This window comes from Trichoplusia ni, unplaced genomic scaffold, assembly GCF_003590095.1.
Source record: "Trichoplusia ni isolate ovarian cell line Hi5 unplaced genomic scaffold, tn1 tig00000672, whole genome shotgun sequence".
Taxonomy (NCBI): Eukaryota; Metazoa; Arthropoda; class Insecta; order Lepidoptera; family Noctuidae; genus Trichoplusia; species Trichoplusia ni.
The window spans coordinates 24959-37155 of record NW_020800051.1 but is presented as its reverse complement, the minus strand read 5'-3'; the positions used below and the strand labels follow the sequence as shown (position 1 = coordinate 37155).

The 12197-nt window shown below is 34.9% G+C and overlaps 1 protein-coding gene across 1 annotated transcript; it reads right to left on the bottom strand.

Annotated features, from left to right (window-relative positions):
- Positions 1-1635: 1635 nt before the first annotated feature.
- LOC113507123 (trypsin, alkaline C-like) lies at positions 1636-3159 on the bottom strand. Its single transcript, XM_026889979.1, has 4 exons — positions 3156-3159; positions 2721-2889; positions 2282-2537; positions 1636-1950 (listed from the first exon to the last, which is right to left on the bottom strand). Exons 1-4 carry the CDS (start codon positions 3157-3159, stop codon positions 1651-1653), a joined length of 729 nt encoding a protein of 242 aa, XP_026745780.1. The 3' UTR covers positions 1636-1650.
- Between the last annotated feature and the right edge of the window lie 9038 nt (positions 3160-12197).

Below are 12197 nucleotides of genomic sequence, written 5' to 3'. Positions count from 1 at the left end.
TCAAATCCATTCAGTAGTTTTTACGTGAAAGAGTAACAAACATCCATACAGCCATACTTACAAACTTTCGCCTTTATAATAGTAGTAGGAAGTATCTGTCACCAAGCACATTTGTTTTTAAAAGTTTATTTTTTCTCCGGTTATTTTTTATTACCGTTTCCAAAGTAGGATCGCACTTTACTTTGTGTTCCAAGTTCTATATGACAGTTGGTCTGATTATTTTATTTGCCTAATGTGTGACCGGATCAGCGGAAATAGTAGCCAAATTAATCAGATAACACGTTTATTGAAAATATCTTTTACGACAGAAAATCAGAAAATCGATCTCAGTGGCGTGCACTTGGAGAGGCCTATGTCCAGCAGTGGACTGCGATAGGCTGATGATGAATGAATGAATGATGAATCTAGTTTACGTTGTGTAAATAGTAATTACCTATAATAATCATGATAATCATCATGTCTATTACATGTTTATGTATATGAATAATATTTGTATGAATAGTAAAAATCTTTGTAATCCCACAGAGAGAAATTCAATAATGTGTGACACGTATTTTTTCCTTTTTCTGAACAATAAAAAATAATAAAGAAAGTTCTCTAAAGTTTAAAAGACCTCGTATTGTAACGATTTAGTAATTTTTTTTCGTACCTATTATTATGCATATACATAATTGAAAGACGGGCACTGAAAAAATAAATATCCTCATCCCCGTTATTCTCATAGTTCGTCCTCTGAAAATAAGGGAATTTTACTTTCACACGAAACCTGTTCGCTGTATAATAATTTAAAATATTAATCAGTATACTACTTGTGTATTGCTAGGGTGAATTTAACAGCGTCTGTCTTTTAAATAATTTCTGTCTGTGGGTCACATAAAACTAAAATTGTTATTGTACAAAAGCAATGGATTATAATTATTTTTAACGAGAACGAGCGAACATTAACCGAAAGTCGGTTAATGCATAAAGAACTGACTTTATCACGTTTCTTAGCGCCTGATAATTATATTATATTTCCTCGATAAGTAAATTCTGGCTTATCACATTTTATTTGCACGAAGCACTCTTATTAATGTTCTAAAAGATAATTTACCGTAGTTTTTAAAAGAAGAAGTCTAATATTCATTTAACAATAAAATAAAATGCTTCGTTTTTGGTAAGGAATACAAGGTTTGTCTGACATTGGTTTGGTTTCTCGTATATTCAAGGAAATACCTATGTAAGTATAGAAAGAGCACGAAGCCGAAGAATTTTAAAATTAAAACAAAAAATGTGCGTTCAAACATCTTCACGATAACCTTTTTCTTGTGTAACGGCTACATTTTCCTCTCAAACATTAAAAGCTTTGGTTTAAAATATATCAGTTCAGACCCATTCTGAATAACTTACGTACTTCTAAAGTGGCGCACCATTTGCCTTTTTTGCTCACATTAATCTTTTTGGACTTGAAATATCGTACAAGTACCTTACCCAATTCTTTTTTGAAACAAAGAGTCTATGCAAATGCAAGCTAACACATCGAATCAAAGGAACAAGTATTTTAGTAATTATTTTGATAAACAGAAACGTCCTTGTAGCTAGCTCTGTAAGTTTGATTTTTGAAACTTAGAAATGGGTATTTAAATAAATCTCGAATGAATTTGTCAGTTTTTAATTAACAGTAGTTTGTATCCAAGATGTAAAACGGGAAACTCGTGTGTTGACTCCTGGATACTTTGGGCTGGCACAGCCGGCGCCCCACGAGCAGACACCAACAACGACGCCGTTGTGGTAGAGAGGACCGCCGGAGTCTCCCTGGCACTGGTCGCGACCGCCGACGTCGAGCCAGCCGGAGCACAACATGTTGTCCGTGACGGTAGTACCGCGCCCCGCGTACCGAGACTTACAGATCTCGTAGTTGATAGACCATAACTGTACGTGACGTAGTTGCTCTGAAGATACTCCACCGGACTGCAAATATAATTGATTGTGTAGGATATCTCTGTTAAATGTATTACTAAATATTGATTTTTAACAACTTAAAGTTCACAGCGTAATTGCAATTATATGGAATTGTATCTTCAGGAACATATTTCAGTCGCTTCAGTAGTATCACCAATTTGTTTAACATTCTGAACATTCTGAACATTAGAGGAAAACTGAAAATTATTTAACTCTTTTTTTGCTTTCAACTTTTCGTTTGGGGGTCCTTTTAAGAATGGGTCGCAGTCATTGCCTTTGAACACATTTAACATTCTACCCATTACGTCAATATTAGGTATAGGTTATAAAAAAGGCTTACGGCGGTAGTGCCCCATCCAGCAGCCCACACGACCTCGTTGTCGGCGAGGATATAGTTGGGGCCGGCTATAGGAGCAGGTTGGACGACTTCCCCAAATGCGATAATACTGGCAGTGCGAAGGATAGCCACATCATTATCAATGGTCCTAGAGTTGTACTTAGGATGCACTGTGATGGAAGCCAGGGTGTGGACGATGCCGCCTCTGTTTGCAAAGCTGGAACCTACTCGTACTCGCCATCGTACGGTAGTGTCACCCCTGAAACAAAGTAATTAATTAATTTATAAATTTTTAATGCCATTTTTATTTTTCAATAATTACGTTTCACAACATTCCTGGAATTTCTCCGCTTATAAGGATATAACTACTTCTTTTCTGACTATTTCGTCGATCATTTATTCATTTTGCTGTTATTGAAATTTAAATAAAAATTTGACTTACGAAGGACAGTGGCCCGCAGTAAGAATCGCTCTGTTGGTAAGGATAGTGCCTCCACAAGACTGTCCAAAGTTCGTCCCAAAGTAGGAGTAAAGCAGGGCTACTATAGTCGGGTACTCATTTACTGTAGTCAGCTCACCGCCAACTATCCTCTGTGGATCTATAGGGACAGCTGAGGACAAAAATATATCGTTATTCCTCCCTTCCACAGAAAAGCTGGTGCCTTGCTCGGCCAGGCAATGAGTATTGACTACTACACTATTTATTGACTGATACTAGGTTGTACATTAACCAGAAAACAAGAAGATTAGCCCTTTTTAAGTTTTCATGCTTTCATGATTACTACCGGACATAAAACCCTTTCTATTTATACAGTTAAACCCTAATACATATTTATACTGTATATTTGTGAGTTTAACTTAATTTGGGTTTAATTACCCATGATAGCGGGCAACTGTAAAAGTGGTGTAATTGCGGTACTTTCAATTCAAACTTTTTTCAGCTTTGATCAATGGATATTATTCTCAATGCAAATTAAAATACATCTGACCTACTAAATATCTTTGCATTTAGATAAAAAGTAATAGATTAAAGTTTTATGTCTTACAACATTTCTAATATAATTTTTCTTTGTTACAGGTAAATGCAAAAAGGAAGACGAGAGACTTCAAAAAAACTTCTATAATTTTAAGAATTTTACAATTAATTTTTAAATTTTCACAATTTGTAAAACATTTTACTTTTTCATATTTTTGAAATAATTTATTTACAACGATCTAATTTCATTTCTATGCGTTGAACGGTAAGTGCCATATTATTCTACCATGGTAGTTTCCCCATCTCATTTTAGGTTTAAGTTCTCAACAAGGCCTCTGCAAGTTAGGCATGTGGCCCCTTGTGTATGAAAGATTGCAACGCATTGCCATACACCGACACAAAACCGAGGATGACGTAGTACGGCGGTTCAGGTTTAGTCAGTAAAAGTCTGACACTACCCATTTCCTCCCCCGAGGGAGTGGGTGTCCATGAGGATTCCCCCGCCTTAACAAAAAAAAAGGCATGTGGCCCCATGCCTTTAAAAAGGAACCGATATTTTCTTTTTTTTTCATGAAAGTAAGCCGTCCATGCAAAAAAATTAATGAAATTGAAACCTATAACTATTTACTTGCCTGTAACTACAGCTAAGCTCAGTATCAACAGCGCAAAGACCCGCATGCTGCACTTCATAACGTCAACTCAATTACATCGAGAAGTGCAATATTTATATTACCTTCCAAATATTGATTCAAAGGAGATTATCGAACTATTATCAGAAAGGACAAACAACTTCAAACTTAGGCTCTTTAGAAACTACTTAAAGCTGGAACAATACATGTTTACTTTGAACTATTAATTCATTTAAACTGATATTATATGTATATGACTGATATAATTATAGACTCCTCGTGAAATGGTATGTGGACGCTGCATTGAAGTCCATGTACTAAGCATTCACAAACTCCTTGCTGTGCATTAAAACACATCTGAATCATCTACGTTAGCTTTGAGAGTGAATGCAGGCAAATGTAGTATAGGCCGTCAGTATCAGCGCTTTATTTAAACCAGCTTATATATTTTTATGATAAATTCATATAAATATAACAGGCTGTTCATATGGCCGACGAAACATAGTAGTGCGCACATCATACCGTACACACGCACACATACTGCCTATTATGAGTGCGTGTTAAATTGCTATGCATTGTCGCACTCCGACTAAATGCAGGAGACGTTGCACGGCGGTTCAGGATTAGTCAGTAAGAGCATGACACTACCCTTATCCTTCCTCAAGAAGGTGTCTATGAGAATTCCGCCGCCAAACAAAAAAAGGGTGGCCTAGTATGCAAGATACTAGGTGGAATAGGCGAAAAGCATTAAAAATTGCTAATTTACTTATATGATTTGTACTAAATCTACTTATCTACTGATTGACTGCTTCCATCACATATTATTTGTGAAGACAACAAATTCATGATGCTCAAATCGAATTAACCAAACGAGGCCTGGCTTCCTTTACGTAATCACTAACCCAGCATTTCGATTCGCGGTACATTATTATTTACCTCACATCGTGCATGTACGGAGTATTGTGGAAAATACATAGCGAGAGTTCGTGCAGATATAAATCAATTTGGCAGAGGATAACATTTGTATTCAGTGCGCGCTTTCCCCGCTCTTATCTGAAATTTCACTGACCTTACCTTTTATTGACCAGGCTTATAGTAGTCCGCTAACTAACGCTATTGGTTTGGGTGCCGCCGTATTTGCGGGCCGGGCGAAACTCGTACCTATAGTCGGTATTGTTATAGTAAGGTGTTCTTTGTACAATTTTAATTTGAAAATAAAAGTCATTTAAAAAAAATATGCATTGATATTGAACTGAATAGCATTTCAAACATTTGATTACTTGTTCATAAATACATCTAGCGACCCCACACGGTATAACCAGGCTACTAAAACATCATTTTAGACAATTACACTATTTCAAGCTCGCTTTGCTTCACGTCCCTTTACGTTCTAGCCCTAAAAAGATAATAGTATAGACATATGCGATCACATAGACTTTTCTTTTTACATTAATGCCGTGAAAATCGAAGTTCGGCAAACGCGATCCTAAGGGAAATGTAAGTAGTTCTTGTTTCGTATTATCTTATCAGAGTAACATCACAGGTAGACGCCGCGACCCAACCTAACCCCATACCAGCCGTAGTGGTCTCACGCACTCTCGGGAAATGATTTAAATAAAGAAACAGAGTATACATATTCGACTTTTATTTAACTTGTATCTATGCGCTAGAGGGTCGAAAATGGACGCTACTGAACTAGTCTTAAATAGTTAACGATACCTAAAGGGCATTTGAATGTATACAATATACCTAATTTAGAATATACAGTACCTAAACCTTGATTCAAGAACATAATACTATTCATAAACAAACTAGGTTAGGTGAGCATAATAGACAGTCACTTGTTTCGCTTCGTACTGTATAGTTTCGGTATTCGGCTTATCCCATACTATTACGTTGTTACCACCAATTTGCGGTCTGCCATACTTGTCTGTCTGTATTACACTAAACCAAACCCACTTAAAGGGGCCGTGATTACTGCCTAAATACCAAATTCACAATTCACACGAGCAAAATGAGTTGTTTAATAACACGAAATAGGTAATACTTAGAATATAATAATATATTCAAGCAACTATGACCGCGTTTTTGTCGGCTTTTAAGTCAGTTACGCGATAAAGAATAGTTGTACTCATCTTTTGCCTGGGTTTTAGTCGCATACTGGCCCATTCCAATTTTCATTATAACAAATCGAGCGGTTCAGTCGAAAAACTAATAAAAACAACAGCAGTCATGATATAAGCTAGGTTATACTTGACAAATATTAGGACACAAAAATAACATGCAGATCAGAACTTATGAATAATAGAAAACTTTCTCGGCCCGCCTGGAAAAGGTTACATTTACCATTTACGTCAGGTTTTTAAACCAAACCCAAAAATCGAGGAGAATTTCTATTGTTGTTAGAACCGTACCATATTATTGTTTCATGTTGAAAGAATTGTTTATCAATCAAACAACGATAGTTATCTCACACTCAATTGTACAGAAACTCGGTCAATGACTTTAGTCACATGACCAATCTTATCGTACATCGGCTGCACATTATAAGTAATGTTCTTTTTATCTCCAAGCTACGTTGGACTGCGAATTCATGGTACTTCAGTTGATAGTCTGTAATACTAACTACGCCCTGTGGTTTTAACTGCGAATAAACGTAAAATGTAGCCAGTTACAGAAACTTGAAACTCAGACACTTTCGTTTTTGGAACTGATGTGTCTAACACAAAACTATTGTCATAATAAGCCTTTACAAACCGAGACGTAGAATAAGGGTGTTAAAAGTTTAACCACTATGTGCATCTGTCTGTCTGTGGCACCGTAGCTTCTAAACGGGTGGTCTGCCTTAATTTTGTGTAATTATGTCGTAATTTTGACTGTACCTTGTTCAACTTCTGCAATAATTCTACTTTAATTTATAAAGAATTGGGAATTGAAGATACGCTGACACCGGTCAAATGAAAACCAAATTATTATAATGGTCTTTGTCAATCAAGCATAAAGTTTTAATGTCGCGCCAAATGAACAATTTATAACTTTGCTTTCTGCAATTTTACAACAGCATACAGCTAAATCGTGTTAAGACTATTATCTCGATCACATCAAACATGCATTTGCTAATTAAACATTAACACAGATATCACACGGATAATTGAATCTCAGTTTTACGGTAGTGAACCACGAAAACCAGTTTAGATAACGTGTCACTCAAAGATACAAAACATAGTTTACGCTGACTCGCAAAATTAAATATAGTATTTAAAATATTATCGCGGCTTGTTTGATATATACAAGCGATAATTATCAAAAGTGTATCTATCTACTACTATATACTTATCAGTGTTGGCCCAGTAACTACTGGCCTTAGCACTTATTACCTAATTGTTATGACCTAAATTTATGAGTTTATTGATTCTAAGTAATACAAATGGGTGATGAATGTGACAAAAGATTTGGAATGTATGAACCTCTTATCATAGAGTTCAAAGGTAAGTTGTCTTTTTTATATGAGTGTAATTATGGTGTCAATGAAAAATAACAAACGATTTATAATAAGTTAATACCGTTTTAGCTTTTTATGAAAAAGCAAAAGATATATCACTATTTTCAGATAATTTAACACTACTACAAGCTTCGAGCCAGGTACATATCTTTCGCTGGTGTTATATACAAATAATGGTGCAACTACTGCCAAAAAGTCTTTAATAAGTTACTAAACTAGGAACACACTCCACGTAAAGCTGTAATATAATCATCCTGTATATCCAGTAAAGGTTCCACAAACACCACTCATAGCAGTATCGATTTGTAGTACAAATATTGACACGCACCATCAGGACTGAAAGCACTTAGCAACTGGCCAATCGTACCATCAATCATGTCCAACTTAACTAAATATATGTAAATTACGCAGTCCGAGAGTCGCAACTAAATGGCCGCCATCAATCTGTGAGATTAACCTGCGTTTGGTACATTCGGAATGCATGGCTGGTGACTGTTATACATTATGTTCTAATATTTTGTAGCCGTAAATCCACTGAGCTAAATCTTGCTCATGCGTACACTGTCTTTCAATTGTCATTTTTAAGTAGAATGCAGTGGCAAAAAGAAACATTTAAAACCGTGTTAAATTAGATTTAATATAAATTTAAGGTTTATTCATTACACTAACGACCTGAAGAAAGACCACGCCAAAGAATTTAATTCCTGTGTCGCGAGGGCTTTTATAAACATTCAAGTCATATGCACACTTACTTTCCAGCTTCTTATCATTTCTAGAGTATAATAATGTTGAGCACAAAAAAAATTGGATGCAGAGGTTCGAGGAAACAGATATGTTACTCAATTTTGAATCTCATTCATTTACAATTCCTAAGTTATAAGTGTTTTTTAACATTAAGCAATCTGACAACAAACATCTAAACACTGTCTCATCTCTAAAGCCGCAATGCTACCGGTAATGAACTGTCCCCGTCTGGCAATATGACTTGCGGCCAATTACCGCAGTGTGTAGCGTGTCACGAACAAGCACCAGCGTTGTCGGGGTGCGCCGCAAAATCTATGAGATGCGTACAGGGAACAAGGCAAATATATCCACTCGTGATTAGCGCATAGCTGTAGTTTAGATACCAAAGAGGCTTTATACAAATTTTTGAGGTTATTGAAATTTATAGGCGTGTTCGTATCCTTGAACAGGAATAGATATATGACATAATTAATCGGATGCCATAGCCGTGTTATTAATATTCTAGTTTGCTAAGCCGTCCAAAACTATTATGAATCCTAATAGAATCCGTTTAAAAACAGTACTAAGACTTTTTGCCTTTTATTATATTACGGTATTTGACTCATAAAAAAACAATTAAAAGGTCATATTGATTTATAAAGAAAAGGATAGGATTTGTTTTTTTTTTCAGATAAGTCATAGTAAGTCGCAATATGGCATGAGGTGTCTAATTTGTTACAAACAAGTAACGTTTTTAGCCCCTACTTCCATCTTACTGCCGTTGATTCGCTTAGGCATCCTAATTTTTAATCAATAAAATATAATTAAAAAATATGTATAAAATATTTTGAGAAATCTACCTGGTGGAATGATTCGATTTTTTTAGGCAAATACACAATCTAAACATATAATAAATGATTCAGCAATCCCTTCTAGCAAATGGATGTCTTTGAATTAAGATAATACGGACGACCAGACCATGACTACGCACTTACTCAAACGGTTTTCCGATAAACGGTATAGACTAGATATAATTTAACGCATCGCTTGCAAACAAATTTATGGAGGCTCATACTGGTTATTATTGTGGTCCAATATAATAAATAGGCCAATTAATATGACCAATTAGGAATATAAAGCTATTCAGCACAAATATTTTGAATTGACCGGCATTTATTTTTCGTAATATTTATTAAACTTTCTATTTCTGTATCTCTATTTTCTATAAGTTCAATAAAACGCTTGTAATAAGTGATTTCATGACGCATTGTATGTAATTTAATTAGCTGACTCACAAAAAAATGCTGAATCATTGATCACGAGATTTACTATTTACTAACCAACGAGTGTCACCTTTATAATAATGAGTTCAATAGCTTTGAACCACGTACTAATAAACTTTTTAAATTACTCTAACCAACTCTAATTGGGATTGACAACTCACGATCTGCAACTAAATAGAACGTGGGCTTATATTTAATCCTACTATGTCGTAAAAATACGCTAATATTTTCAATTTATTTAGATCAAAACAACTTTTGGGTTTTACCAGATTATTTTTGAATTTAGGCTTAAATAAATAAACTGCGTGTGTCGTGGTGGCCTTTGCCACAAGGTGCAGCTTTGATACCAACGCAGGCAAAGTACTAATTTGACTTTATCGGTTGTTCGTACTTTCATAATTACTCTAAGACACCACTAACATCGTGGGGTAACCGGGATTCCATTTAGGATCATCCATATTGGAACACCAACCTGCAGAGAGCTAGCGTAGTGTCTAAACCTCCCTGTACGGGAAGTCTTTCTCTCACTGCTGAGAGACGTATACTTATACCTTTTCGTATTATCGTCCTTAAATAAACACATAACATAAACAAATATCAGCAGGAAGGTGCTGACACAAACTCACCCTGAGCCGACACGACCCACGTCTGTTGTCTCAGATCGACCGCGATCCATCAACACATCGCGAACGACTCACTAACGGATAAAAATTGGGAAAGTGCCTTAACTTGTCAGACACGAGTTTTTTCACATTTCACTATCTAATATTGTCTATTTACGATAGAAATTGAAGGAGAAGTGTGAAATTATCACGAGTGTCATTTATCATTTGCAATCATTTGCTCTGAGTTCAAGAGAGTGCGAATGTTGTTTAACTTTATATTTTTACTGTTCTTTTGTTTACAATAACATTATCAGTCACATGAGCAACATATCGATAAAGGATAACCTACTTTAACCTGTATAAATAAAAATACTTTACACAAAATACATCAGTTTTGCTTTTATTTACTTTTTATTGATACAGTTTGTTATGTGTTTGTGCTTGTGAAAGATGAAATTGACCACAGGACAAGATAAGGAGGGTGGCTCGTCGTCTGCAGAGCAAGGCCTTATGAGAGGTCAGTCAACACGTACATGTAGCGTTGTAATCAGTAGTGATGTTGTTAATTAGCCGCGGCATTGTTTTGCTCACTTCTCGTGATAATTTAATGTTTGAATTATATCATATTTTTATTACAACAATCTCGTAAACCGAATACTTTTCCTAAATATTACTTATAGTAGTGTTCCATTTTCATTTTATTAATTAGTGTTTTTACGCACAAAAATGCCCGTGATTCTTTGTGTATTCACGGAATTTGTCCCTTTTTAAACTGTCATCACTTCGTACTTAGAGATAGTTTCTAATTGATCTGCCATTATAATGTGTATGACAACATTTTCAGTGTCTCTTTGAAATGTAATGCATATTTGAATACGACTATTTTGTCTTTTGTCTCGCAAACATAAATTGATCAAATTACCATTGATTTACGTTTGATGTCACCATTGTGAATGAGTATTACGAAATCGTTACGTTACAAGGTCCCTCTCCTAAACTTGAACTTTTTGTTATTAGAAAAAAATACTTGGCTTATATTTTTTTGTAATCTAACTGAGGGACTTAATAGATTTTTACTTTTTATACCCAGTCATTATCCCCATTTTTGTGATTTTAGACTATTATTTATCCGAAAAATAATGATAATTTATATGTATGGTTGTAAGAGAATATTATAGGAAACATTTAGTCGTGTAAATGGACTCATCATAAAGCTTATCTATAGCTCCAATGATAAACATAACAACAACAATGATGTAAACTCTGCATTACAAGATATGGAATATCTTTTGTCTCGGTTTTATCAATGAGACTAATACGAGCGTCTGAGAATTTAAGACATCTCATGATATAAAGACGTGTGATTATCTCCAATAAGTGATGTTTCTTTAGACGTTAACTTAAACCGAGTTGCTTATGTGTAGGAATGGCAATTCGGTCACGAGACTAACGAATAAGAAATATGATTTCCATAAGTTTAAGATAGTTCTAGCATTACGTCGTCTACAACCTCCTTTCAACAAGAATAAATAAATAAACATAAATATACATTAAAAACAATGTTTAGGGCTGAAAATATTAATTTGTTCCTTGCTAGGCACCAAACAGTAAAACTATATATCTATACTAATATATAAAGCTGAAGAATTTGTTTGTTTGTTTGTTTGATCGCGCTAATCTCATAAACAATATTTTTGTGTTGAATAGACCATTAATCGAGGAAGGATTTAGGTTATATATCATCACGCTGCGACTTATAGGAGCGAAGATACAATGGAAAATGTGGAAAAAAACAGGGCAGGTATAAGTCATAACTTACATCTTCTAACCACGCAGACGAAGTTGCGGGCAACAGCTAGTTGAAAATATAATTTCAATAACTTTAAGATAGTTCTTTCATTTTGAATGACTGTACAGTTGACACTAGTCTACAACCTCCTTCCAACAAGAATTCATAAATAAAATAAAGACTAATATAAATTAAAAACAATTCTTTGTACTGAAAATACAAATTTATTCCTTGCTAGGCACCAAAACGTAAAGTATTTATAAAAATAAAAATAAACCTATTACTAAAAGGACGCTATCAAAAACCTGTGAACCTAAATAAAAGCTTGTATTAAAATACCCTCTGTTCAAAAGCTGTTTTGTAGACGCCGTTAATGCGTCTAACGTTGTTAATTCTACAATTTCATATTGAA

Bases quoted from the DNA above. Each gene is read 5' to 3' on its own strand.
- LOC113507123 (XM_026889979.1), bottom strand. The intron at 2,538-2,720 runs GTAAGTCAAATT...ACTTTGTTTCAG, and splicing joins ACTGCGGGCCACTGTCCTTC to GGGTGACACTACCGTACGAT. The intron at 1,951-2,281 runs GTAAGCCTTTTT...TTATATTTGCAG, and splicing joins CTGGATGGGGCACTACCGCC to TCCGGTGGAGTATCTTCAGA.